Source organism: Salvelinus alpinus, chromosome 5 (genome assembly GCF_045679555.1).
Source record: "Salvelinus alpinus chromosome 5, SLU_Salpinus.1, whole genome shotgun sequence".
In the NCBI taxonomy this organism is placed as follows: Eukaryota; Metazoa; Chordata; class Actinopteri; order Salmoniformes; family Salmonidae; genus Salvelinus; species Salvelinus alpinus.
The window spans coordinates 52,221,672-52,248,295 of NC_092090.1; the positions used below are offsets into that span (position 1 = coordinate 52,221,672).

Here is a 26,624-nt window from a genome sequence, read left to right on the forward strand (position 1 = left end):
TATTAATATTACGTATGTTTTAATGCCTACAGTATTGTAGGACTGTTATAAAGTTTTACATTATAATAATTTATTCTATTAACTGTCTGTATAAATGTGTAAATGTTTTCATAATATGTTACAGACTATGGTGACTGATTATATTATTATTGGTATTATTGATGGTATTATTAATGTTGTCTCTCTCTCTCTTTCTCTCTCTCTCTCTCCTCTGTCGCTCTGTCTAAATGAATCAACACAACACATCCCTGCTGCTACTTGATGAGGTCACTACGGTTTGTGTTGAGGCTGCTACAATATCATTGAGTTACACAGCTACTTTAGCTGTACTTTAGCTACAGCGTTTAAATGTTATAAGACATCATTCAACATGAGGCAGACAGATCTTACTTTTCTCCAGAATGTCAGCAAGATCCTTCTGGTTCATTTTCCTCAGGACGTGCAGTGTGATCTTCAGAGCCCCCTCTCTGGCACTGCTCTCCTGCTTCTCATCTTCAGCATCCACCACTTCCTTATCCTGCTTCTGACTCTCAAAGCCTTCTGGGAGTTCTGGACTAAGAATCCTCTTGAACATCTTTAGCTCATTCTTCACATATGTCATAATATTCTCTTCAAGCAACTGAAATAAATCAAGTAATTAAGTTAAGCAAGAGACAAAATTATTTCTCATTAACACATTAATGAATGATTGACAGATCAACTTTGCTTGAGGTAAACAAAAACAAATGTACATAACAGGACCACATACACAGAATATGGAGGCCAGGTCTGTTTGATGACTCTGGGAAGACTGAACACTGAGAATCTCTGACCTCTCCTGTTGGTTTCTGTGGACAAAACATGAGATTACATCTCCTCATCCAGGGAGTACACACGCGCACGCGCACGCGCGCTCGCACACACACACACACACACACACACACACACACACACACACACACACACACACACACACACACACACACACACACACACACACACACACACACACACACACACACACACACACACACACACACACACACACACACACACACACTCACACACACAGACAGGGAGGGAATGTTGTGTTTGTTTAATATTGTTTTAGGACTATGAAAAAGGAAAAAAGGATTAGCCTATGGATTATGAAAACAACAAAAATAAATGGGGAAATGGGAGAGGTTGAAATGACTAGAGACAGTGTTGTTTAACTCACTGACCATGAACCATGAGTTCTTCTTACCTTTGTTCAGTAGAAAAGTCTCCCTCTCTGAAGTTTATAGGCTGACCCATAGACCAGTCACTCTTCATGGACACACAGCTGGGTACAGGGGAGGCTGGTCTCTTCCGCTTGATTGGTCTTCAACATAACAGAGACAAACATTACATCTCTCATCTACTCTGAGCTCAGATGGGGAAACATAAGAGTTTCATTCCAAAACGCTGTATATCCATTTTCAGAAACGTTCGTAAATTAGCGTTTATTACTTAAATACATTATGAAAGAGATGTGTTTTTTCACTATCTAATCATGGCATGGTGTTGTTCAATGACAGACATGTATTTGTTTAAAATCTATCACTTCATGGTTTCATTTCAGAGAGACAAATAATCGTGTTTTTTTTGCAAAATGTTATATATCTGCCTCACTCTCAGAGAAATCAGTAGTACTGCTAGGTTTTACACAGTAATAATATATATCTGCCTCACTCTCAGAGAAACCAATAGTACTGCTAGGTTTTACACAGTAATACTATATATCTGCCTCACCATCAGTGAAATCAGTAGTACTGTTAGGTTTTACACAGTAATAATATATATCTGCCTCACTCTCAGAGAAATCAGTAGTACTGCTAGGTTTTACACAGTAATAATATATATCTGCCTCACTCTCAGAGAAATCAGTAGTACTGCTAGGTTTTACACAGTAATAATATATATCTGCCTCACTCTCAGAGAAATCAGTAGTACTGCTAGGTTTTACACAGTAATAATATATATCTGCCTCACTCTCAGAGAAATCAGTAGTACTGCTAGGTTTTACACAGTAATAATATATATCTGCCTCACTCGCAGAGAAATCAGTAGTACTGCTAGGTTTTAAAAAAGTCAAATGTAACAAAGAACTACATGTTTAATAAAGAACTCTACAAATGATACATTTGTGACGTCAATATATATACAGTTGAAGTCGGAAGTTTACATACACTTATGTTGGAGTCATTAAAACTCGCTTTTCAACCACTCCACAAATATCTTGTTAACAAACTATAGTTTTGGTAAGCCGGGTAGGATATCTACTTCGTGCATGACACAAGTAATTTTTCCAACAATTGTTTACAGACAGATTATTTCACTTATAATTCACTGTATGACAATTCCAGTGGGTCAGAAGTTTACATACACTAAGTTGACTATGCTTTTCAACAACTTGGAAAATTCCAGAAAATGATGTCATGGATTTAGAAGCTTCTGATAGCTAATTGACATCAATTGAGTCAATTGGAGGTGTACCTGTGGATGTATTTCAAGGTCTACCTTCAAACTCAGTGCCTCTTTGCTTGACATCATGGTAAAATCAAAAGAAATCAGCCAAGACCTCAGATTATTTTTTTTAGACCTCCACAAATCAGGTTCATCCTTGGGAGAAATTTCCAAACGCCTGAAGGTACAACTTTCATCTGTACAAACAATAGTCCGCAAGTATAAACACCATGGGACCACGCAGCCCTCATACCGCTCAGGAAGGAGACGCGTTCTGTCTCCTAGAGATGAACGTACTTTGGTGCGAAAAGTGCAAATCAATCCCAGAACAACAGCAAAGGACCTTGTGAAGATGCTGGAGGAAACAGGTACAAAAGTATCTATATCTACAGTAAAACGAGTCCTATATTGACATAACCTGAAAGGCCACTCAGCAAGGAAGAAGCCACTGGTCCAAAGCCAGACTACGGTTTGCAACTGCACATGGGGACAAAGGTTATACTTTTTGGAGAAATGTCCTCTGGTCTGATGAAACAAAAATAGAACTGTTTGGCCATAATGACCATCGTTATGTTTGGAGGATAAAGGGGAAGCTTGCAAGCCAAAGAACACCATCCCAACCGTGAAGCACGGGGGTGGCAGCATCATGTTGTGGGGGTGCTTTGCTGCAGGAGGGACTGGTGCGCTTCACAAAATAGATGGCATCATGAGGCAGGACAATTATATGGATATATTGAAGCAACATCTCAAGACATCAGTCAGGAAGTTAAAGCTTGGTCTCAAATGGGTCTTCCAAACTGACAATGACCCCAAGCATACTTCCAAAGTTGTGGCAAAATGGCTTAAGGACAACAAAGTCAAGGTACTGGAGTGGCCATCACAAAGCCCTGACCTCAATCCTATAGAAAATGTGTGGGCAGAACTGAAAAAGCGTGTGCGAGCAAGGAGGCCTACAAACCTGACTCAGTTACACCAGCTCTGTCAGGAGGAATGGACCAGAATTCACCCAACATATTGTGTGAAGCTTGTGGAAGGCTACCCGAAACATTTGACCCAAGTTAAACAATTTAAAGGCAATACTACCAAATACTAATTGAGTGTTTGTAAACTTCTGACCCACTGGGAATGCGATGAAAGAAAGAAAAGCTGAAATAAATCATTCTCTACTATTATTCTGACATTTCACATTCCTCAAATAAAGTGGTGATCCTAACTGACCTAAGAAAGGGAATTCTTACTAGGTTTAAATCAGGAATTGTGAAAAACTGAGTTGAAATGTATTTGGTTAAGGTGAATGTAAACTTCCAACCTCAACTGTATATATGTATATGTATATTTAAATTGTTTATTAAATACAGTAATATGAGATCTGTATGTAAAACATTTACTTCTGAATTCTGCAGATCTTTTTATCCAGGACCTGGTTTCCCAAAAGCATCTTAAAGCTAAGTTCATTAAAACCTTCGTAGGAGCATTGTTAAATCTCCGAGCTGTTTCCCAAAACCATCGTTATTAATGTGGAACAGCTTAGTGCATCGTTAGATGCTTTTTTACCCTCCTGCATCACTTTAATCACAGAAGATCTCTGTTAAACATAGAATCACATGGTTTATCCGTCTCTCTGTGACTGCAGATAAATACAGAACAAAGTTGACTACAAATACAAAGTTGCAAATGTCTTTGCAATTGAAAGAAACAAGCGACGTATAAAATGATTTGCCTCAAATTAAACATTTAAATGAAACTGAGATGACTGCATTAGAATATAAACAGTAGGCTATAGGCCTATTACAATCAGATTGAAATACGTTTTATGTTCAATTGAGTTCTATTTTGCTACTTGTAGACTACGGTCTGTAATTTGTCTCAATATTTTTTTTTAATGTGTAGCCTAACGCTTTGATGTGCCAAATCTGTGATTTAGTGCATTTTTATTAGGTACGGATTAGAATAAGCTGCCTCAATATTTGCAGCCATAGGTGAAAATATTTCTCTAGGGGCTGAGTATTGTGAACGAATTATAATGTTAAGGAAAGATTTGAAAGGAGCAATCTGATCTGAGAGCAGCACTCCCTTTCTTTAGATCCTATCAGTATTGATACATGCTCCACCAGACGTGATACCTTGTCATGCCGCTTATCCCCTTTCTGCTGGTCGGCCTGCGGCTATGGAACCCAGATCTGTTCACCGGACGTGCTACCTTGTCCCGAACAGGCTGTTTCGACCCCCTCGCTCTCCCTCTCTCTCTCTCTCTCTCCCTCCCTCTCTCTCACCCTCTCCCTCTCCCTCTCTATCTCTCTCTGTCTCTCTCTCTCTCTGTCTCTCTCTCTCTCTCTCTCTCTCTCTCTCTACCACACCTGCTGGCACGAGACGACCGTTAGACCCAATGACGTGTTTCTGCCAATGAGCTTCAAATCAAATCAAATTGTATTTCTCACATGCACCAAATACAACAGGTGTACACTTTACTGTGAAATTCTTACTTATGAGCCCTTTCCCAACAATGCAGATGAAAAAAGGAAATAGTAACACAATACAATAACAATAATGAGACTATAAGGAGTACCAGTACTGAGTCAATGTGCAGGGGTACCAGGTAGTTGAAGTAATAATGAGACTATAAGGAGTACCCGTACTGAGTCAATGTGCAGGGGTACCAGGTAGTTGTAGGTAATAATGAGGCTATAAGGAGTACCAGTACTGAGTCAATGTGCAGGGGTACCAGGTAGTTGAGGTAATAATGAGACTATAAGGAGTACCAGTACTGAGTCAATGTGCAGGGGTACCAGGTAGTTGAGGTAATAATGAGGCTATATTTGAGGTAATGTACATGTAGGTAGGGGTAAAAGTGACTAGGCAATCAGGATAGAGATTACATCTCCACATCCAGGGAGTGCACACACACACTCACTCACAGACACACGTTGTGTTTGTTTATTATTGTTTTAGGACTATGAAAATGGAAGAAAGGATTAGAATATGGATTATGAAAATGTAACTTGGAATATTGTTATACTCAGCAGTATTGTATCTGAGGGGTGATAGAGACTGGTTGTTACATCAGTAATACTATAGTATCTGAGGGGTGATAGAGACTGGTTGTTACATCAGTAATACTATAGTATCTGAGGGGTGATAGAGACTGGTTGTTACATCAGTAATACTATAGTATCTGAGGGGTGATAGAGACTGGTTGTTACATCAGTAATACTATAGTATCTGAGGGGTGATAGAGACTGGTTGTTACATCAGTAATACTATAGTATCTGAGGGGGGATAGAGGCTGGTTGTTACATCAGTAATACTATAGTATCTGAGGGGTGATAGAGACTGGTTGTTACATCAGTAATACTATAGTATCTGAGGGGTGATAGAGACTGGTTGTTACATCAGTAATACTATAGTATCTGAGGGGTGATAGAGACTGGTTGTTACATCAGTAATACTATAGTATCTGAGGGGGGATAGAGGCTGGTTGTTACATCAGTAATACTATAGTATCTGAGGGGTGATAGAGACTGGTTGTTACATCAGTAATACTATAGTATCTGAGGGGGGATAGAGACTGGTTGTTACATCAGTATTACTATAGTATCTGAGGGGGGATAGAGACTGGTTGTTACATCAGTATTACTATAGTATATGAGGGGTGATAGAGACTGGTTGTTACATCAGTAATACTATAGTATCTGAGGGGTGATAGAGACTGGTTGTTACATCAGTAATACTATAGTATCTGAGGGGTGATAGAGACTGGTTGTTACATCAGTAATACTATAGTATCTGAGGGGGGATAGAGACTGGTTGTTACATCAGTATTACTATAGTATCTGATGGGTGATAGAGACTGGTTGTTACATCAGTATTACTATAGTATCTGAGGGGGGATAGAAACTGGTTGTTACATCAGTATTACTATAGTATCTGATGGGTGATAGAGACTGGTTGTTACATCAGTATTACTATAGTATCTGAGGGGGGATAGAGACTGGTTGTTACATCAGTAATACTATAGTATCTGAGGGGTGATAGAGACTGGTTGTTACATCAGTAATACTATTGTATCTGAGGGGTGATAGAGACTGGTTGTTACATCAGAAGTTGATGGTTATCTATAGGAGCCAGATGGCTGTGGAATGTGCTGGGTGGACGGGAGGAAGTCACGGGATATACGTGATACGGGTGGAGATCTTTGGATTAGGCATCAAGGGGGTTGAGGTCAGGTCAGATTCCTTTAAGGGAGAAACAATGGTTTATTACCCTATCACTTTGTATTCCTGTCGAAACATAAAAGATGTAAAGATTGGAGAGAAGGAGCAGTGCCTAAATTGGAGTATATATGCTTGTGGTGGTGGAAAAAATGTTTTGTCTGAATGCAGCTGTATTGACCCTCTGGGCAGAATAAACTTGGTTAAGCTTTCATAAATGTCCGTACAGTTTTTTACTCTGAGAATTAGAACCTAACAAAAACAACAAAAATAAATGTGAAAATGGGAGAGGAGAAATGACTAGAGACAGTGTTGTTTAACTCACAGACCATGACCCATGAGTTCTTTTTACCTTTGTTCAGTAGAAAAGTCTCCCTCTCTGAAGTTTATAGGCTGACCCATAGACCAGTCACTCTTCATGGACACACAGCTGGGTACAGGGGAGGCTGGTCTCTTCAGCTTGATTGGGCATCAACACAACAGAGACAAACGTTATGTCTCTCATCTACTCTGAGCTCAGATGGGAAACATAAGAAAAGTTCCATTCCAAAACGCTATATATCACTTTTCAGAAACGTTGGTAAATTATCTTTTATTGTTTAAATAAATTATTAAACCACTACAAGGCTTTAAAGTGTATACTTTACTGTCAGGACCCGGTGCGAGAAACAGTCACTAAATAATTGGCAGAACCCAGAAGATGAGGCAGACACAGCAGTACTAGAGATGGTGGTTTAATAAAAAATAGATATCCTCCAAAATACAACGAAAAATACACAAAGTGGTAAAAAACAGCAGGGAAAAACAAACCTCAAAAAACTACTCAAATAATAAACAAGAACAAAACCAGAGAACCTCTGGAAAATCCAACAAGAGAAAAGTCTATATAAAACAAGGCTTGGGCTGGGGCTGGGTGCTAACTTACAAACACTGAGCAAGGAACTGAGGAACACACAGGGTTTAAATACTAACAAGGGAATGACTTACAGGTGCAAACAATAATTAGAGCAAGAAAAAACAAAAGGTACAAAAAAGGTGCAAGGGGGACATCTAGTGAACAAAACCTGAACAGTCCTGGCCAAAACCTGACACTTTACACTTAGAAATGTCAGACTTGATTTGCCTTGATGAAAAATGGATTAACCCCAAAATGTCCCTTAATTATAATCCACATAAAAATGCACATTTGCTGATATTTTCCTGCTGTGAGAAACTGGGTGAAATTAAGATATGGTATTTTAAGCTAGCTAGGTGAGACAACCACATATCACAGTCAAATATACAGGATACAAACGTTCCATTCCTGATAAACAATGGATATATTGTCACGATCGTCAATGGGAGAGAGAAAGGACCAAGGCGCAGCGTGTGGAAAATACATCTTCTCTTTATTAGAAGAAGGACAACGAAACAAAACAACAAACAGACGAGCGTGAAGCTATCAAAGACTAAGTGCAAACATGCAACATAGACACAGACAATTACCCACAAAACCCCAATGCCTATGACTGCCTTAAATATGGCTCTCAATCAGAGACAATGAACCACAGCTGCCTCTAATTGAGAACCAATCTAGGCAGCCATAGACATAACTAGACAACTACACTAGACACTACAAAAACACATACATTCCCCAGGTCACACCCTGACCTAACTAAAAAACATAAAGAAAACAAAGAATACTAAGGCCAGGGCGTGACATATATAGATATCTAGGTGAGACAACAACATATCACAGTTAAATATACAGGATACAAACATTCCATTCCTGCTAAACAATGGAGATATAGCATTTTGTTTAAAAACACATTTTCATACACATCTAAAATCTAGAACAGTTAGAATGTACCCATAAGAAATAATTTATGATTGAAAAAACGTTTTAGAATATACATTCTTAAACAATATTGTCAGCTCACCTCTTAGTTTTGGTGTCATGTCCCCCAGAGAGACTCATTTTAGAGGCAGGGCCCCCTTCCTCTCTCTCCCCAGAGAGACTCATTTTAGAGGCAGGGCCTCCATCCTCTCTCTCCCCAGAGAGACTCCTTTTGGAGGCAGGGCCCCCCTCCTCTCTCTCCCCAGAGTGACTCATTTTAGATCACTGACCCCTAAACAGAGATCCAGCATGATGGTTATGGTTAACACAGTGACCCCTAAACAGAGATCCAACATGTTGGTTGTGGTTAACACAGTGACAACTAAACAGAGATCCAGCATGTTGGTTGTGGTTAACACAGTGACAACTAAACAGAGATCCAGCATGTTGCTTGTGGTTAACACAGTGACAACTAAACAGAGATCCAGCATGTTGCTTGTGGTTAACACAGTGACAACTAATTATTGAATGTCAATTGTTCTCATTTATTCATTATCTCTTAGAAATAAAACATTTACTAACAGACACATCCAAACAGTCAGGTGATTTAATGCAAGTACTTATTCTAGCCCAATGACTACTCAAAACCCGCCCACAAGGCCTGAAAACTAGGCCCAAAAAATTGCCCCTGATAGGCCTACATCTTATTTCAGATAGACTACAGTAGGCTGGGCAATATGATTTAGCAGCTTGTTTAGTACAAATTGACATATTAATTTATTTAACATGAATAGCAAGGAGATTTTGAGGGAAGAAGTGCTTCTGTTACCCAGTAGCTTGCTGCAATTGACACTGGTCTGACCAATCGGATTCCACGTTTCAAGATTGCTTCGATCACGTGGACTCGGATATGTCCCGGGTTGCCTCAGACAATAACATTGATATATACGCTGACTCGGTGAGCGAGTTCATAAGGAAGTGTTATACCCACTGTGACTATTATAACCTTCCCTAACCAGAAACCGTGGATTGATGGCAGCATTCGTGCAAAACTGAAAGCACGTACCACCGCATTTAATCATGAGAAGGCGACTGGAAACATGGCTGAAAACAAAAAGTGTAGTTATTCCCTCCGTAAGGCAATCAAACAAGCAAAGCGTCAGTACAGAGACAAAGTAGAGTCGCAATTCAACGGCTCAAACACGAGACGTATGTGGCAGGGTCTACAGACAATCACGGATTACAAAAAGAAAACCAGCCCCGTCACGGATATCGACGTCTTGCTCCTAGACAAATTAAGCAACTTCTTTGCTCGCTTTGAGGACAATACAGCGCCACCGACGTGGCCCGCTACCAAAGACTGTGGACTCTCCTTCTCCGTGGCCGAAGTGAGTAAAACATTTAAGCGAGTTAACCCTCGCAAGGCTGCCGGCCCAGACGGCATCCCTAGCCGCGTCCTCAGAGCATGCGCAGACCAGCTGGTTGGTGTGTTTACAGATATATTCAATCAATCCCTATCCCAGTCTGCTTTCCCCACATGCTTCAAGATGGCTACCATTGTTCATGTTCCCAAGAAAGCAAAGATAACTGAACTAAATGACTATCGCCCCGTAGCACTCACTTCTGTCATCATGAAGTGCTTTGAGAAACTAGTCAAGGATCATATCACCTCCACCCTACCTGTCACCCTAGACCCACTCCAATTTGCTTACCACCCCAATAGGCCACAGACGATGCAATCGCCATCACACTGCACACTGCCCTATCCCATCTGGACAAGAGGAATACTTATGTAAGAATGCTGTTCATTGACGACAGCTCAGCATTCAACACCATAGTACCCTCCAAACTCATCATTTAAAAAAATATATTTCACCTTTATTTAACCAGGTAGGCAAGTTGAGAACAAGTTCTCATTTACAATTGCGACATGGCCAAGATAAAGCAAAGCAGTTCGACACATACAACAACACAGAGATACACATGGAGTAAAACAAACATACAGTCAATAATACAGTAGAAAAATAAGTCTATATACAATGTGAGCAAGTGAGGTGAGATAAGGGAGGTAAAGGCAAAAAAGGCCATGGTGGCGAAGTAAATACAATATAGCAAGTAAAACACTGGAATGGTTGATTTGCAGTGGAAGAATGTGCAAAGTAGAGATAGAAATAATGGGGTGCAAAGGAGCAAAATAAATAAATAAATACAGTAGGGAAAGAGGTATTTGTTTGGGATAAATTATAGATTGGCTATGTACAATGTGCAGTAATCTGTGAGCTGCTCTGACAGCTGGTGCTTAAAGCTAGTGAGGGAGATAAGTGTTTCCAGTTTCAGAGATTTTTGTAGTTCGTTCCAGTCATTGGCAGCAGAGAACTGGAAGGAGAGGCGGCCAAAGGAAGAATTGGTTTTGGAGGTGACCAGAGAGATATACCTGCTGGAGCGCGTTTTACAGGTGGGTGCTGCTATGGTGTCCAGCGAGCTGAGAAGGGGGGACGTTACCTAGCAGGGTCTTGTAGATGACCTGGAGCCAGTGGGTTTGGCGACGAGTTTGAAGCGAGGGCCAGTCAACGAGAGCGTACAGGTCGCAGTGGTGGGTAGTATATGGGGCTTTGGTGACAAAACGGATGGCACTGTGATAGACTGCATCCAATTTATTGGGTAGGGTATTGGAGGCTATTTTGTAAATGACATCGCTGAAGTCGAGGATTGGTAGGATGGTCAGTTTTACAAGGGTATGTTTGGCAGCATGAGTGAAGGATGCTTTGTTGCGAAATAGGAAGCCAATTCTAGATTTAACTTTGGATTGGAGATGTTTGATGTGAGTCTGGAAGGAGAGTTTACAGTCTAACCAGACACCTAGGTATTTGTAGTTGTCCACATATTCTAAGTCAGAGCCATCCAGAGTAGTGATGTTGGACAGGCGGGCAGGTGCAGGCAGCGTTCGGTTGAAGAGCATGCATTTAGTTTTACTTGTATTTAAGAGCAATTGGAGGCCACGGAAGGAGAGTTGCATGGTATTGAAACTGGAGGGTTGTTAACACAGTGTCCAAAGAAGGGCTAGAAGTATACAGAATGGTGTCGTCTGCGTAGAGGTGGATCAGAGACTCACCAGCAGCAAGAGCGACATCATTGATGTATACAGAGAAGCGAGTCGGTCCAAGAATTGAACCCTGTGTCACCCCCATAGAGACTGCCAGAGGCCCGGACAACAGACCCTCCGATTTGGCACACTGAACTCTATCAGAGAAGTAGTTGGTGAACCAGGCGAGGCAATAATTTGAGAAACCAAGGCTGTCTAGTCTGCCGATGAGGATGTGGTGATTGACAGAGTCGAAAGCATGGCCAGGTCAATGAATACGGTTGCACAGTATTGTTTCTTATCGATGGCAGTTAAGATATCGTTTAGGACCTTGAGCGTGGATGAGATGCACACATGACCAGCTCTGAAACCAGATTGCATAGCAGAGAAGGTATGGTGGGATTCGAAATGGTCAGTAATCTGTTTGTTGACTTGGCTTTCGAAGACCTTAGAAAGGCAGGGTAGGATAGATATAGGTCTGTAGCAGTTTGGGTCAAGAGTGTACCCCCTTTGAAGAGGGGGATGACCGCAGCTGCTTTCCAATCTTTGGGAATCTCAAACGTCACGAAAGAGAGGTTGAACAGGCTAGTAATAGGGGTGGCAACAATTTCGGCAGATAATTTTTGAAAGAAAGGGTCCAGATTGTCTAGCCCGGCTGATTTGTAGGGGTCCAGATTTTGCAGCTCTTTCAGAACATCAGCTGACTGGATTTGGGAGGAGAAATGGGGAAGGCTTGGGCGAGTTGCTGTGGGACGTGCAGTGCTGTTGACCGGGGTAGGGGTAGCCAGGTGGAAAGCATGGTCCTGTGCAACTGTGTCCTTGACATCCTGAGGGGCCACTCCAGGTGGTGAAGGTAGGAAACAACATCTCCACCCCTCTGACCCTCAACACTGGGGCCCCACAAGGGTGCGTCCTCAGCCCCCTCCTGTACTCCCTGTTCACCCACGACTGTGTTGCCATGCACGCCTCAAACTCAATCATCAAGTTTGCAGACAACACTACAGTGGTAGGCTTGATTACCAACAATGTCGAGACAGCCTACAGGGAGGAGGTGAGAGCCCTCAGAGTGTGGTGTCAGGAAAATAACCTCTCACTCAACGTCAACAAAACAAAGGAGATGATCGTGGACTTCAGGAAACAACAAAGGGAGCACCCCATATCCACATCGATGGGACAGTAGTGAAGAAGGTGGAAAGTTCCTCTGTGTACATATCACCGACAAACTAAAATGGTCCACGCACACAGACAGTGTGGTGAAGAAGGGGCAACCAACCTCAGGAGGCTGAAAAAATGTGGCTTGTCACCAAAAACCCTCACTAACTTTTACAGGTGCACAATTGAGAGCAACCTGTCGGGCTGTATCACCCCCTGGTACGGCAACTGCACCGCTCACAACCGCAGGGCTCTCCAGAGGGTAGTGGGGTCTGCACAACGCATCAACCGGGTTAAACTACCTGCCCTCCAGGCAGTGGCGGTTCTAGCTTGTATGGCTCCCTGGGCGAACCCCCCCTTCATCGATAGGGATAAAACTGCTGCCGGAAGACCACACAGGACGTTGGAGGCTGGGCACGTGCCTACAGAGAGTTAACGTGTCCTCTGTTTTATTTACAAAAAAAACACACAAAAAAGAGGAAGATGACAACTGAAGTAAAAAGAAAATGTAAGGCTTTTTCAAAACTTCTTGAGAATACAGGGGGTGCTATTTTCCCATTAGCATAATTTGCTCTACAGATTAAACTGCCTCTTATTCAATTATTGCTCTTACTATATGCATATAAATAATACCATTGGAAAGAAAACAATCTCTAGTTTCTAAAACCGTTTCAATTTTGTCTCTGAGTGATACAGAAGTCATTTGACAGCACTTTCCCTGACCAAGAAGAAAAAAGCAAGATGTGTTATGCCAGCTTCAACGCTCTGCCTATATATGGTCGTACCCCCTATGACCCGAAACACACCTCATTGGCCTTCCTCTGGGTGACAAGAGGACGTCAGAGGAAAAATATCTTGTTTATCTGGGACTGACGTGAAATGAGAGCTAATTCTTTGGCGTGACCGACAACTTCCGGTTCTCTATATCGTGCGACTTGGAGCTGCGATTGTCTTCTGTTGTACGGCCATTATTATCTCCGTCTCGAAGTTTGTTTGATACATGTGACCAGATCATCGTAATGTATGTTTTTTCAATATAGTTTAATCAGATTATTTGAATTTTTTCGGGAGTTTTGCGGTGTTCCGTTGTCTGATTTTATTATCGTTTGAGAAATCCGTGCCACTCGACCAGTACCTGTGCTAAATGGAGTGGGAAAGGAACCATTCTGAACGCAACCAACGACTCATCTTGACAAAGGACACTTTGATCAACATTCTGATGAAAGATCAGCCATAGTAAGACCCAATTTACGATGTTATATCATATCTGTTGTGCATGTGAACTGGCCGTGGGCGCCCAGCCGAATCTGCCTGGTATAGCTATGCTAATTTAGCGCTACATTTTGTTTTCGCTATAAAACATTTAATAAATCTGAAATATTGTTTGGATTCACCAGATGTTGGGCTTTCAATATCTGTACGCTGTGTATTTTTCTGAAATGTTTTAAGATGAGTAATTAGTTATATGACGTTGGTCTCTGTAATTGTTCTGGCTGGGTCAGCACTATTTCAGATTGCAGCTGCAATGTAGAACTGTGATTTATACCTGAAAAATGCACATTTTTCAAAAAAAAACTATGCTATACCATAAATATGTTATCAGACTGTCATCTTATGAAGTTGTTTCTTGGTTAGTGGCTATATATATTTTTATTTAGTCAAATTAGTGATAGCTACTGACGCAGGAAAAAACTGTTGGGAGTAAAAGAATCGTGTCCTTTGCTAACGTGGTTAGCTAATAGATTTACATATTGTGTCTTCCCTGTAAAACATTTAAAAAATCTGAAATGGTGGCTTTATTCACAAGACCTGTATCTTTCATCTGGTGTCTTGGACTTGTGATTTAATGATATTTAGATGCTACAAGTTACTTGTGACGCTATGCTAGCTATGCTACTCAGTGGGGGGGTGGTGGGGGGTGCTCCCGGATCAGGGTTGGTGACTCGTTAAAGGTTTTAAGACTTGACTGTTAAGAACTTAATGTTGTGCCGTTATGTTTGCACTTTCTATTGAAAAGGATGATGTTACGGAGTGTAGTTGAGTGCTCTCCAGAATAATGTTTTACATTGGCAGACTAAATAAAGTAGTGCTCTCCAGACTAGCTGGGCTGTTCCCCAGACTCCATGTGTAGGGACTTGTATAATGCTTGAACAAGGCTATTGAACTTGACATTTGTGTCTGTCTGTATTCTTTTATCCAACATATCATACTGCTGTCTGTCAGCAGCTCAAGTAGCAGTTCTACGAACTAGCAATATCTCATTCCAGGTATTAATTATCTTACTCTGTCCTTTAGAATAAATTATTTTTCAGAAATACTTACTTTATTTGTCAGTTCTCTCCATATAGTGTTTTCTGCTCTGTCGTCTCAAAATGGATCCTGTACAAAATAACAAATTGACTTTCTGTTCCAACCTGATAATAGTGTTTTATTGGTGTCTCCACTAGATGGTAGTACACAGCTGCTGTAACTAGACTTTACAACAACAGTGACCACATTTACATGCACACCAATATCCCGTTGTTATTCGGGATACTCAAATATTCTGTTTTTGAGATGTATGTACACATCTTATCCCATGTACTGTTGTTTCTGCTGTCTGCTCAGGCTGTTTCACATATCATATGTATTGTGTGATGATGTTCTCATCACATCTTATCCCATGTTCTGTTGTTTCTGTGGTCTGCTCAGGCTGTTTCACATATCATATGTGTTGTGTGATGATGTTCTCATCTGATTGTCAAAACAAATCACTGCACAAGTAGGCTACTTGTGCAGTTTGATCCACTGTAATAATGTATTTATCTGATACTCTGTACTGGACCGTGTAGCCTACTGGCTACTTTTACCCCTAATTTAGATACCTTTCTGATTATAATTTTCTACATTTGGTAGGCCATTTGTTTGTCAATTATAGTTTGATACATGCAGCTTCTCTTCTGTCATAACTTGTTGCCCCAGAATACTAAATAAAGTAGTGCTCTCCAGAATAATGTTTTACATTGATAGACTAAATAAAGTAGTGATCTCCAGAATGTTTTACATTGATAGACTAAATAAAGTAGTTCTCTCCAGAATAATGTTTTACATTGACAGACTAAATAAAGTAGTGCTCTCCAGAATAATGTTTTACATTGATAGACTAAATAAAGTAGTGCTCTCCAGAATAATGTTTTACATTGACAGACTAAATAAAGTAGTGCTCTCCAGAATAATGTTTTACATTGATAGAATTAATGCATTAGTAATCTACTAGTTAACACCGGTAAAGTTGACCGTTTAAGTTTAGGGACTGGGAGAAAACACAATAACTCCAGAAGAGTGGAAAGATTGTTCCTTTTCAAAATGTCCAAATGTCATCAGTCTGAAGGGTTTAGTTTAGGGACCGGGGAGAAAACGCAATAACTCCAGAACAGTGGAAAGATTGTTCCTGTGCAAAATGTCCAAATGTCATCAGTCTGAACGGTTTTAAGGAACAGAAAAGCTGAGAAAACGATGAAACATGTTTCTGATGAGGTTGAAAATACTGTCTGCTTGCATCATAGTGTCAAAGGTAACACCTTTCACTCTCATTCACATTATCTCAAGAGATACTGTTTGCTTGCATCATAGTGTCAGAGATAACACCTTACACTCTCATTCACATTATCTCAAGAGATACTGTCTGCTTGCATCATAGTGTCAGAGATAACACCTTACACTCTCATTCACATTATCTCAAGAGATACTGTCTGCTTGCATCATAGTGTCAGAGATAACATCTTACACTCTCATTCACATTATCTCAAGAGATACTGAAATAAATCATATTTATCCACCCCTGTTCCCCAGACTAAATTAACATGTTCCCCAGACTAAATTAACATTTGTTGTTTCATTTAAATGCAAGAAATGCATAATTCTGCAGTTCATATTACATTAGTTTATAGGCCTAGAGTCAGTGTCCAGATTTCAGTTACTATTCAATTTAACCCATATGAATTTAAATTAAATTATGTTTATTTATGGCTACAGGGATACTCGTGAACGGGATTTCAAAGGTGCATGTGTGACAAAGTGAAAATGTAGTTTCCATCAACCTCACTCGCGATGCGCGCAACGTGGATATCAGAGAACACCCCAGTCCCGGGTAGAGTAGTGGGTGAAACCATTCACCTCAGAAAGAGGGGTGATATGAATAAAGATTCCTTTCATTATGTGTTGTCGAATTCATAAAAAAACATTTGCTGCCATTGTAGTAAGGTTGTTAATACGAGAGGTCTTCAGACTTACCATTTTTGTATTATTTTCCTTGAAAGAACAAGTAGTGGGTTTTGAGTGCTTCTCCCCTATTTGGAAAGTTGGTCTGCCTGCTGTTCAGTCTGAGAGCACGTCTACTTCTGCTGGACATAAATACTGTTTAAAACTGTATAACACAATAGTGTATTTGGAAAACTGGTTCATATATCGCAAAGTCAATAGCGAATGTGACAATGTATATGTTTATGTTGTATTTAAAGCATATTTCTGCAAGTTTATCAAGTGTCTGCTAGCTTAGCTAGCCATGTTAATGACGAGCTAACTAGCACCGTCAATCAGTGCACTGTAATGTCACGCTAGCTATTGCTAGCAGATGATTTATTGGTAATTCAAGACTTCTTAATTGAAATATTATTTGAATGTTTATTTTCTTACTACCTTAAAAGGTTTATATAAAAGGGTTGTACTTGTGCTCTGTATTTATGGATTAATGTCACTTCCCATTGAGGGCATGTATCTTTACTGTTGCTCCTATCTAACAGTTATCTTGTGTCCTACCTAACCAGTGAACGTGTGGCTGTGACCTTCCTGCCAATGCCTGTCCTGGTGACTCATTTTACATTTCCATTTTAGTCATTGAGCAGACGCTCTTATCCAGAGCAATTTACAGTTGGTCCTGGTGACTCCTGGGCCCTTATTCATAAAGGAAGTGTCTCAGAGCTGATCTAGAATCAGGTCCCCCTCTATGTAATCTGGTTCATTATGATCTAGGATCAGGTCACCCTCCATGTCATCTAATTCATTATGATCTAGTTGTCAGAGCTAGAGTGGTGTTTGTCAGACCATGAGATATCCCGAAAATCTGTCTTCTCACAAAATTGTGTGTAGAGTTGGAAACGGTTTGGCCAACAAAATATTATGATACCACTCTATTGTAAACTGAGACTCGTATGAACACGATGGTGTTCTCTGTTTTGCTCTAGGAATTACAACAAACTAACAGGGTGGAAAGTGATATTAGGGGGACGCAGGAAATCTTAAATTAAATAATATGAATGAAAAATTAAGAACAAATGAATGAAATTTTATTTCTGTGTCAAATCGCCAACTGGCAACCCTTCCCTTATGGGGTTATTAATTGCCACATAAACAAACATTACAATAATTCACTGTGGAAATTAAAGGATAATTCTCCTTCCAGTGTTCTCTGCACTGCGCATCACATGAAGAATGAAAACAATGGAAGGTAAAAATCAATACATAATAGTAAATAAGGTGATGCAAACAATAATTACATCCCTAGAGCAGAACAATAATATACATACATACACACTGTATATATACACATACAGTACATACACACTGTATATATACACATATACAGATAAATAAATACAGAAAAAAAGAAACAGAAGGCATTTGAATCCAGTCTGGAACAAAGAGAAGATTCATATGGGAGACAAGTCTATACACAATCTATATACACACATACCATTTACCACATAGAAGATTCATATGGGAGACAAGCCTATACACACATACCATTTACCACATAGAAGCTAAATATTTTTACAATTTAATTATAGGTAGACATTTTTCTTATATTCAAGGCTTTATCTAAATATTCCACAAACGGAAATACACAATGGACCAAAAAACATTTCAATAACTCCCCATCACTGATCACATAATGCCAGGGTATATCTGCTGTGCTTTCTGGAATAAGAGCAAGTGTATATCGTGGTAGAAAGGGCAATAGAGGATCAAATCAGTTTCATTCTCTATTTCTTCGAGGTCACAATAGTTACATAGTCTTTCCTCCATTTCACCACAATAGGTAATATCCCTGATCTTCCCTGTGCACATAGCGATCTCTTGCTTTTAGGTAGGTCATACATAATATATCTCTGTCACGCCCTGACCTTAGAGAGACGTTTTATTTCTCTATTTGGTTAGGTCAGGGTGTGATGTGGGGTGGGCATTCTATGTTTTGTTTTCTAAGTTTCTTTATTTCTATGTTTTGGCCGGGTATGGTTCTCAATCAGGGACAGCTGTCTATCGTTGTCTCTGATTGGGAATCATACTTAGGTAGACCTTTTTCCCTCCTTTCAGTGTGGGTAGTTGACTTTTGTTAGTGGCACTTTAGCCCTGTAAGCTTCACGGTTGTGTCTTCGTTTGTTGTTTTGTTGGCGACATTTTAAATAAAAGGAAAATGTACGCTCACCACACTGCGCTTTGGTCTCATCCTTCCGACGACAACCGTGACACTCTCACACACCAATTCACTGTTAATCAAACAAAAGCTTCTCAATTTGGGTTTATGATTCATCTCACACACCAATTCACTCTTAATCAAACAAAAGGTTCTCAAATCTGGGTTTATGATTCATCTCCTCCACCCATTTTATTTTCATATTGCATCAACAGTTGTTTTTTAAATCATATCTATGTCTCCCTTAATTTGGTTTTGGTTCAGATGTTCACAGTCACACTGTTGAAAAAGCTCAGACATTTCAGTTGCCCGGGCTCTCCCTATTAGATAATAAATACAATAATCATGAAAAAAGTAATTGATGAAAGAGACTTCAACTAGGACTATAAAATAATGAAGAAATTGTTTAACATTTTGTTATTTTATGGCTTATATTTCTTGTGGAAGTTGATAAATAACATCTGGGGACAAAAACGCCTACATCTTCTGACAAAAAAAAGAGTTAAAATGCATAACATTCCCTTTCGGGATCCATAATTTGGTGTTTTTAAGGTAAAGGACACCTTATATTTAAAGCCTTTTGGAATCCACATTTTACACTAAATAAGAACTGATATTTCCTGTGGACAGAAAAGTCACCGCATGGTAGGAATGACTCAGCAGCACTTCGACACTAGTTTACTGTATTCAACATGTTCCCTCTACTTTATTCTAGATTATTAACATGAAATACTCACTTTACTGTGAAACTCAATTGCAGTTTAGAGATTAAACTATGAGCTGCTCTGTCATCTCAAAATGGCCCTGTACAGATACTTTCTTATATTCAGATTCAACTGCAGTCAAGGCGTCACCCCTTCATATTACTATAGTAACCACAGGGTGGCTCTAACAGTCAGTCTCATGCGACAGCAGTAAATCATGACATTGTGCCGCATCTTGCTTCAATTTTATTATAGTCTTTCTTCAAGACATCTCTCTTACATTATTTTTGCTAAACATATAATTTACTCGAAACCAGGTTTAGTTGTGTTTTTCCCCTCCTTATTGTGTGACTTTAATAATTGTAAACAGGCCTACAAACCCAAAATGTTTTAATTTGAGAATGTTCATTTGTATGCCTCAAATATTAAACTGTCTTAAAATATTTGATGATTAGTTGAATCAGGTGTGTAAGTGCTGGTAAGAACAAAAGGGTTGAGAAACCCTGAGATAAACATAAAACCGTATAATTGAAAAGCTCCTCCACCATCTTTACCAGACGTTTTACTGATAACATGTAAACCTACTGATTAGTTTCCACTTTGAAAACTGCAACTCAGCTCAAGTAGCAGTTCTAACTAGTAATATATCATTCCTAGTATTCATTCACATACTCTTTCCTTTAGAATTCATTATTATTCAGAAATACTTAGACATCGTTTACGCATCTTTTTATTTGTAAAATTTCGTTTACTCAAATTTGCATTTTGATAATTATGGTTTACCACTTATCATGCGTTTCCAGCGTTAAACCTAAATTCCATCGTGGAAACCGGGCCCAGGTTAGTCAGCATGATAAAGAATCATATCTCAAGCCTAGTCTGTCTATTGAATGTCTGACTACGACCTAACTTTATAATAGTTATATGTTGCCAAGACTTACCAGATTCTGTCCGTCTGTCCTTCAAATCAACACATTATCCTACTTCAAATGTTGCGGAGAAATGTGCGCTGCATTTTCCACAGTCGTTTTGTAACGGCGTAGACCACACAGTTACTTTCACTTTCATATGAGGAAATCACGTCCCTCCTGACGTCACTGGTGTATGGTAAATTATGACGACAGAACCCTGTGAGATCTACTAACTAGTAATAATATGTAATTCCAGGTATTTATTCTCTTACTCGGTCCTTTATTGTTCAGAAATACTTTATTTGTACTTCTCTCCATGTAGTGTTTTCTGCTCTGTCATCTCACCATGGATCCTGTACAAAAGAACAACTTTACTTCCTGTTTCACTGAGCCGTCCCCCCACCCTGATAATAAAGTGTTTTATTGGTTTCTTCCACTAGATGGTAGTAAACACCTGCTGTAACTAGACTTTACAACAGTAAGTGTTTGGTTTCTTGGTCCTGGTGACTCCTGGGAAGTGTCTCAGAGGAGGAGTGCTGATCTAGGATCAGGTCCCCCTGTCCATGTAATCTGATTCATTATGATCTAGAATCAGGCCCCCCCTCTCTCCATGTAATCTGATTCATTATGATCTAGGATCAGGTCCTCCTCTCCATGTGACCTGATTCATTATGATCTAGGAAAAGGCCCCCCTCTCCATGTAATCTGATTCATTATGATCTAGGATCAGGTCCCCCCTCTCCATGTAATCTGATTCATTATGATCAAGGATCAGGTCCTCCTCTCTATGTAATCTGATTCATTATGATCTAGGATCAGGTCCCCACTCTCCATGTAATCTGATTCATTATGATCTAGGATCAGGTCCCCCTCTCCATGTAATCTGATTCATTATGATCTAGGACCAGGTCCCCCCTCTCCATGTAATCTGATTCATTATGATCAATGATCAGGTCCTCTCCATGTAATCTGATTCATTATGATCTAGGATCAGGTCCTCTCCATGTAATCTGATTCATTATGATCTAGGATCAGGTCCCCCTCTCCATGTAATCTGATTCATTATGATCTAGGATCAGGTCCCCCTCTCCATGTAATCTGATTCATTATGATCAAGGATCAGGTCCCCCTCTCCATGTAATCTGATTCATTATGTTCTAGGATCAGGTCCCTCCTCTCCGTGTAATCTGATTCATTATGATATAAAAGGCTAAACTGATCCTAGATCAGCCCTCCTACTCTTTTTGAATAGTGTCACAGGTGACTCCTCAAGATGAGGCTCATGATTTATATGTTATATTCTTTAGGAATCAATTAGTATCATTCATTGAACTGTTTTGCCATGAACAGATCTGTGAGGTCTTAACTTAAAGGTTCTATATAGACTTTATGGTCATTTTAATGGGGTTGAACATCCATCCCATCAGATTGTGTAAAGGATTTTATGAGTTCAGAAAAATACTGACTTGGAAGCATCTCTCTGACCTCACCCTGCTGAAACACACTCAAGTAAAGACCACATAGCTAAAGTTATATGTCTGTTTCTACCCACTTTTACAGCCAATGTATGGACTGGTATCCATATGAATCAGTAGAATATACAGACTAGTTACCCACCTCGCAGTAGATGGAACACAGAACTTTATATATTCAGACTAGTTAACCACCTCCCAGTAGATGGACCCACACAGAACTTTATATATAACAGACTAGTTAACCACCTCCCAGTAGATGGACCCACACAGAACTTTATATATGCAGACTAGTTAACCACCTCCCAGTAGATGGACCCACACAGAACTATATATATAACAGACTAGTTAACCACCTCCCAGTAGATGGACCCCACACAGAACGCAATGCAGCATCTTCAGTAACCAAGATTTCCAGACACTCTCTTCTTATGAACCAGTTGCTTTTAAATGAAGGTTTTTGTACAGAAAACCTGCGGCTACGGTAGGATTCTAGTCTTATCTGGGCTGCACCTCTGTTCCAAGATAGTCAGGAACAGTCAGAGGCGGAGGGGGTTGTGGAGCCATTATCCTGATTATGACTGGAGACTCAGCTAAAACTAGACAAATACACTTTTCTTTTTGTCTTTTTGGGACCAAATAAATTGATACCAACAGTGGACAATTCCCAGCAAAAGCATGGGGCTACAACTGTTAAGAGGAGAGTAGAGGGAGTTTTACCCTTGGAGAACCCAGAGTGCAACACTGAAGAAAAACATATTGGAGAATAACAACAATCTCAATCTGAAGCTCTAAAGAAAAAAGAGGAATTGTGAAAATCAGGAACACCATTCTTCTTCCTGCCTCACCTATTGTCCCTGTATGAATATTAGTTGGCATCCAATTGAAGAACATACTGCTTTATAGATCCCAGCCTGACAAACAATTGTTTGGGCCTTTGAGCACTTGCACTGGGCCTCCATTGAGTCTCCATGTGTCAAGCAGTACAGAGAAACACCCTCTAGATGACAGCAGAGGCTCTTGGATCTACCCGGTCTAACCACTGGGCCTCCATTGAGTCTCCATGTGTCAAGCAGTACAGAGAAACCCCCTCTAGATGACAGCAGAGGCTCTTGGATCTACCCTGTCTCACCACTGGGCCTCCATTGAGTCTCCATGTGTCAAGCAGTACAGAGAAACACTCTCTAGATGACAGCAGAGGCTCTTGGATCTACCCTGTCTAACCACCAGCTTAGTGACCTTGTTCCATCAATATGTCCATACTACTTCACAACCGATTAGAGGTCTTGACCAACAATGTCCCATTGGGCTCAACCAAGCCGAGAGTGAGGTTCTAGAAAGAGGACTGACTTTCATACCAACTCCTAAACAGGTGTACTGCGGGGAGCTCCGGAGGGGATCTACACGTCTTTCATAGAAGATTGAAGTTATCAGATCATTTTGAATATGAAACAGATTTTCCTCAGATACTATTTCCATTCCCCTCACATTGGGAATCTCAGTTGGAGTCAGTGTCAGAAACTATACAGACTCTTATAGGTAGGAATGTGGCTTCCTTTTATATTACTGTATGTGTCCTCAAATGTTCTGTAATTGTACTAATTGAATATTAATAATTGAATTTCACAATTCAGAACCAGACCTGTATATCACCTTAACCTTACAATAAATGTAAAAAATCAAGCTGTAGAAATATAGTGATTAAACCAGCAGATAAGGGGCTCAGATTGTTGTAATGGAAAAAGTGAATATCTTCTTGACGCCAATAGCCAATAGATAATGTTAAACGCTATGATCCATTGTTCCACTCAACATAACCAGAAAACACAAAGATTAATCCAGAAGATAAATTGTATGAGGTTAAAATAAGTTTAAAAAATTAATGTGACATAAATGGTTATATTTATGGAAAGTACATGTTAATTGCATTAGCCTATCTTTATCGCTCATTTTCTCAAAATGACATGTTCCCCGTGCTCCAATTCATTTTTCTCAGTCTTCAGAGGATGTACATTCACATTATTCCACGCACAGGTTCTTGGGTCTTATGGTCAGACTTTTACAGAGGCTCTTTTTGATATCTTGTGTCGTTTTGATGTTAAGTGTCATTTTATCTGTAAATATATGCAAAACATGCATCCATCATACATGTGAATAGTGTATTTTAAATAATTCCATGAAATGAAAATCTTTTGATAAACTGTTCTGTAAAAGTCTGACCATTGAGTGTCTTATCACAATAAAACAAAAACAAAAAACATTCTGCCTTGAAGCAATGTGTTGAAAAACGAATTCTCGTAATATGCAAATGAGCGCATATTTAAGGAGGTTTTGCCTCATTTGCATATTTACATGTTATAATAAATGTAATTTGTAATACAAAAAGATATTGTATTTATGTATACTTTAAACTGGTACATTTTCAGTCTGATGAGAGTAAAGGAAATAAATCCCTATTAGCCTGTGGTGCCTGGGTTTAAGAGCAACTGGGCTGGCAGGTAGGATTTAGTTTCTCCCTGTTTCTGGCCCACGCTCCAGTACAGTAGGTGGTGGTAATGCACAATAACGTTGGATGCCATCTGCTGTTAAACCCCACCGAAGAAGAAGAAGAAGTAGTAGTAGTAGTAGTAGTAGTAGTAGTAGTAGTAGTAGTAGTAGTAGTAGTAGTAGTAGCAGTAGTAGTAGTAGGAGCAGTAGTAGTAGTAGTAGTAGTAGTAGTAGCAGTAGTAGCAGTAGCAGCAGTAGCAGTAGTAGTTGTAGTAGCAGTAGCAGTAGCAGTAGCAGTAGCAGTAGCAGTAGCAGTAGTAGTAGTAGTAGTAGTAGCAGTAGCAGTAGCAGTAGCAGTAGCAGTAGCAGTAGCAGTAGCAGTAGTAGTAGTAGTAGTAACAGTAGCAGTAGTAGTAGTGGTAGTAGTAGTAGTAGTCGTAGTGGTAGTAGTAGTAGTCGTAGCAGTAGCAGTAGTAGTAGCAGTAGCAGTAGCAGTAGTAGTAGAAGAAGAACACAGTTGAGTCATAAAACCAGGAAATGGTTCCGATCGTTTTTTCACCATTCATTTTTCCATCTGGGATTTTAGAACTACTATGTAGGCTTAACCTGACATGATGTTTTAATAACTGCACAAATCTCTCTCCAACAAGGAAACTTTGATCAATAACTGTCATTGCACATTTTTTGGAGTAAATTGAGGTGAATATATTGATAAAACTCACCTTCTCCAAGAGAGAATTACACGGCTATCAAAATGTAAGGTAAGCCTACACAAAACAAACAACTAACTCAAATTTTTTGTAAAATTCACAGCGTGAAAAATGAATGGTGGAAAAACCATTGGAACCATTTCTGCATTTTTCTGGGTATAATGACACGTCCACTGTGTCGGGATTTATGGCTGATTAACATGAAATCGTCAACCCTGTTATGGTCAACCATGTTACTTTATTTGGCACTTAATAGGCACTATGACATTTATTTAACCTCTTGAGATGGGAAAACATGTTTATTAAATTAAACATATACTCTTCCGACATAATTAAAAAATTTGGTGAAAAAAAAAAAACATTTCACCAAGTTTCACTACCCAAAAGGGACTAATTTTGTTGAACAGCCCATGTGATTTGCTCATATCATGAACGTGAAGGTAAGTTTGTAGCCTACTATGCAGTTACAAAATGGCTGTTGGAGTTATGGCACACATTTCTTGGCAACATTAGAAGTCAGATAAATGTGTTGATTCGAATGAACACATTTTTTATAATTTCTCAAATTTTAAGGTCAACCCTGTCACGTGAAGTGAACCACATATTATTATTCATTATATTAACCAGTAGGGATGAACATTTTTGAAAAAAGTTTAGAGTTAGATTTGCTATGTGAATTTCATTGCCCCTCTGGCACAATCCCTAGACAAAGGACTGGGGGTCTTTTACTGTTTTAAAGCTAATTTCCTGTAATTCTAACTGTTTTTACACGGTTTAGACCAATGACCAGAGAGGAAAATGAGGTGTGTTCAGGGTGCTTTGAACATTAAATCAACACTCATAATTCAACGACTTTGTTACTTTGAGATTTTGTGTGGATGAAATGTAAAGTATGCTAGTGTTTATTAAACATACTTTTGAGGTGTTTTGACACTTTATTCAGACAGTAATGAGATTAAGAGGTTAACCTCTTAGCGTAGGGGTCAGATTATTATAATTTTTTAAAATAACGTACCCAACGTAAACTGACATTTTCTCTTGCCCAGATCGTAGAATATGCATATCATTTACAGATTAGGATAGAAAACAATCCAAAGTTTCCAAAACTGTCAAAATATTGTCTGTGAGAAAAATAATACTTATTCTGCAAGCAAAATCCTGAGAA

General features: G+C 39.5%; 2 protein-coding genes across 3 annotated transcripts in view; one reads left to right on the forward strand and one right to left on the reverse strand.

Annotated features, from left to right (window-relative positions):
* LOC139575095 (uncharacterized) overlaps nt 1–21,122 on the reverse strand; it is a 23,827-nt gene extending 2,705 nt beyond the window's left edge. The window contains exons 1-6 of one of the 2 annotated variants that reach the window (XM_071400097.1): nt 20,821–21,122; nt 19,188–19,248; nt 7,027–8,782; nt 1,226–1,342; nt 749–827; nt 391–619 (exon numbers count right to left, since the gene is read on the reverse strand). In XM_071400097.1, the coding sequence (XP_071256198.1) occupies nt 391–619; nt 749–827; nt 1,226–1,342; nt 7,027–7,094 (493 nt within the window). In that variant the 5' untranslated portion in view covers nt 7,095–8,782; nt 19,188–19,248; nt 20,821–21,122. The remainder of the gene's footprint in view (nt 1–390; nt 620–748; nt 828–1,225; nt 1,343–7,026; nt 8,783–19,187; nt 19,249–20,820) is intronic. The other variant, XM_071400098.1, reaches the window with a different exon arrangement.
* The window catches only part of LOC139575073 (NLR family CARD domain-containing protein 3-like), a 188,840-nt gene that overhangs the window by 47,143 nt on the left and 115,073 nt on the right, over nt 1–26,624 (forward strand). The gene's annotated exons all lie outside the window — the stretch shown is intronic.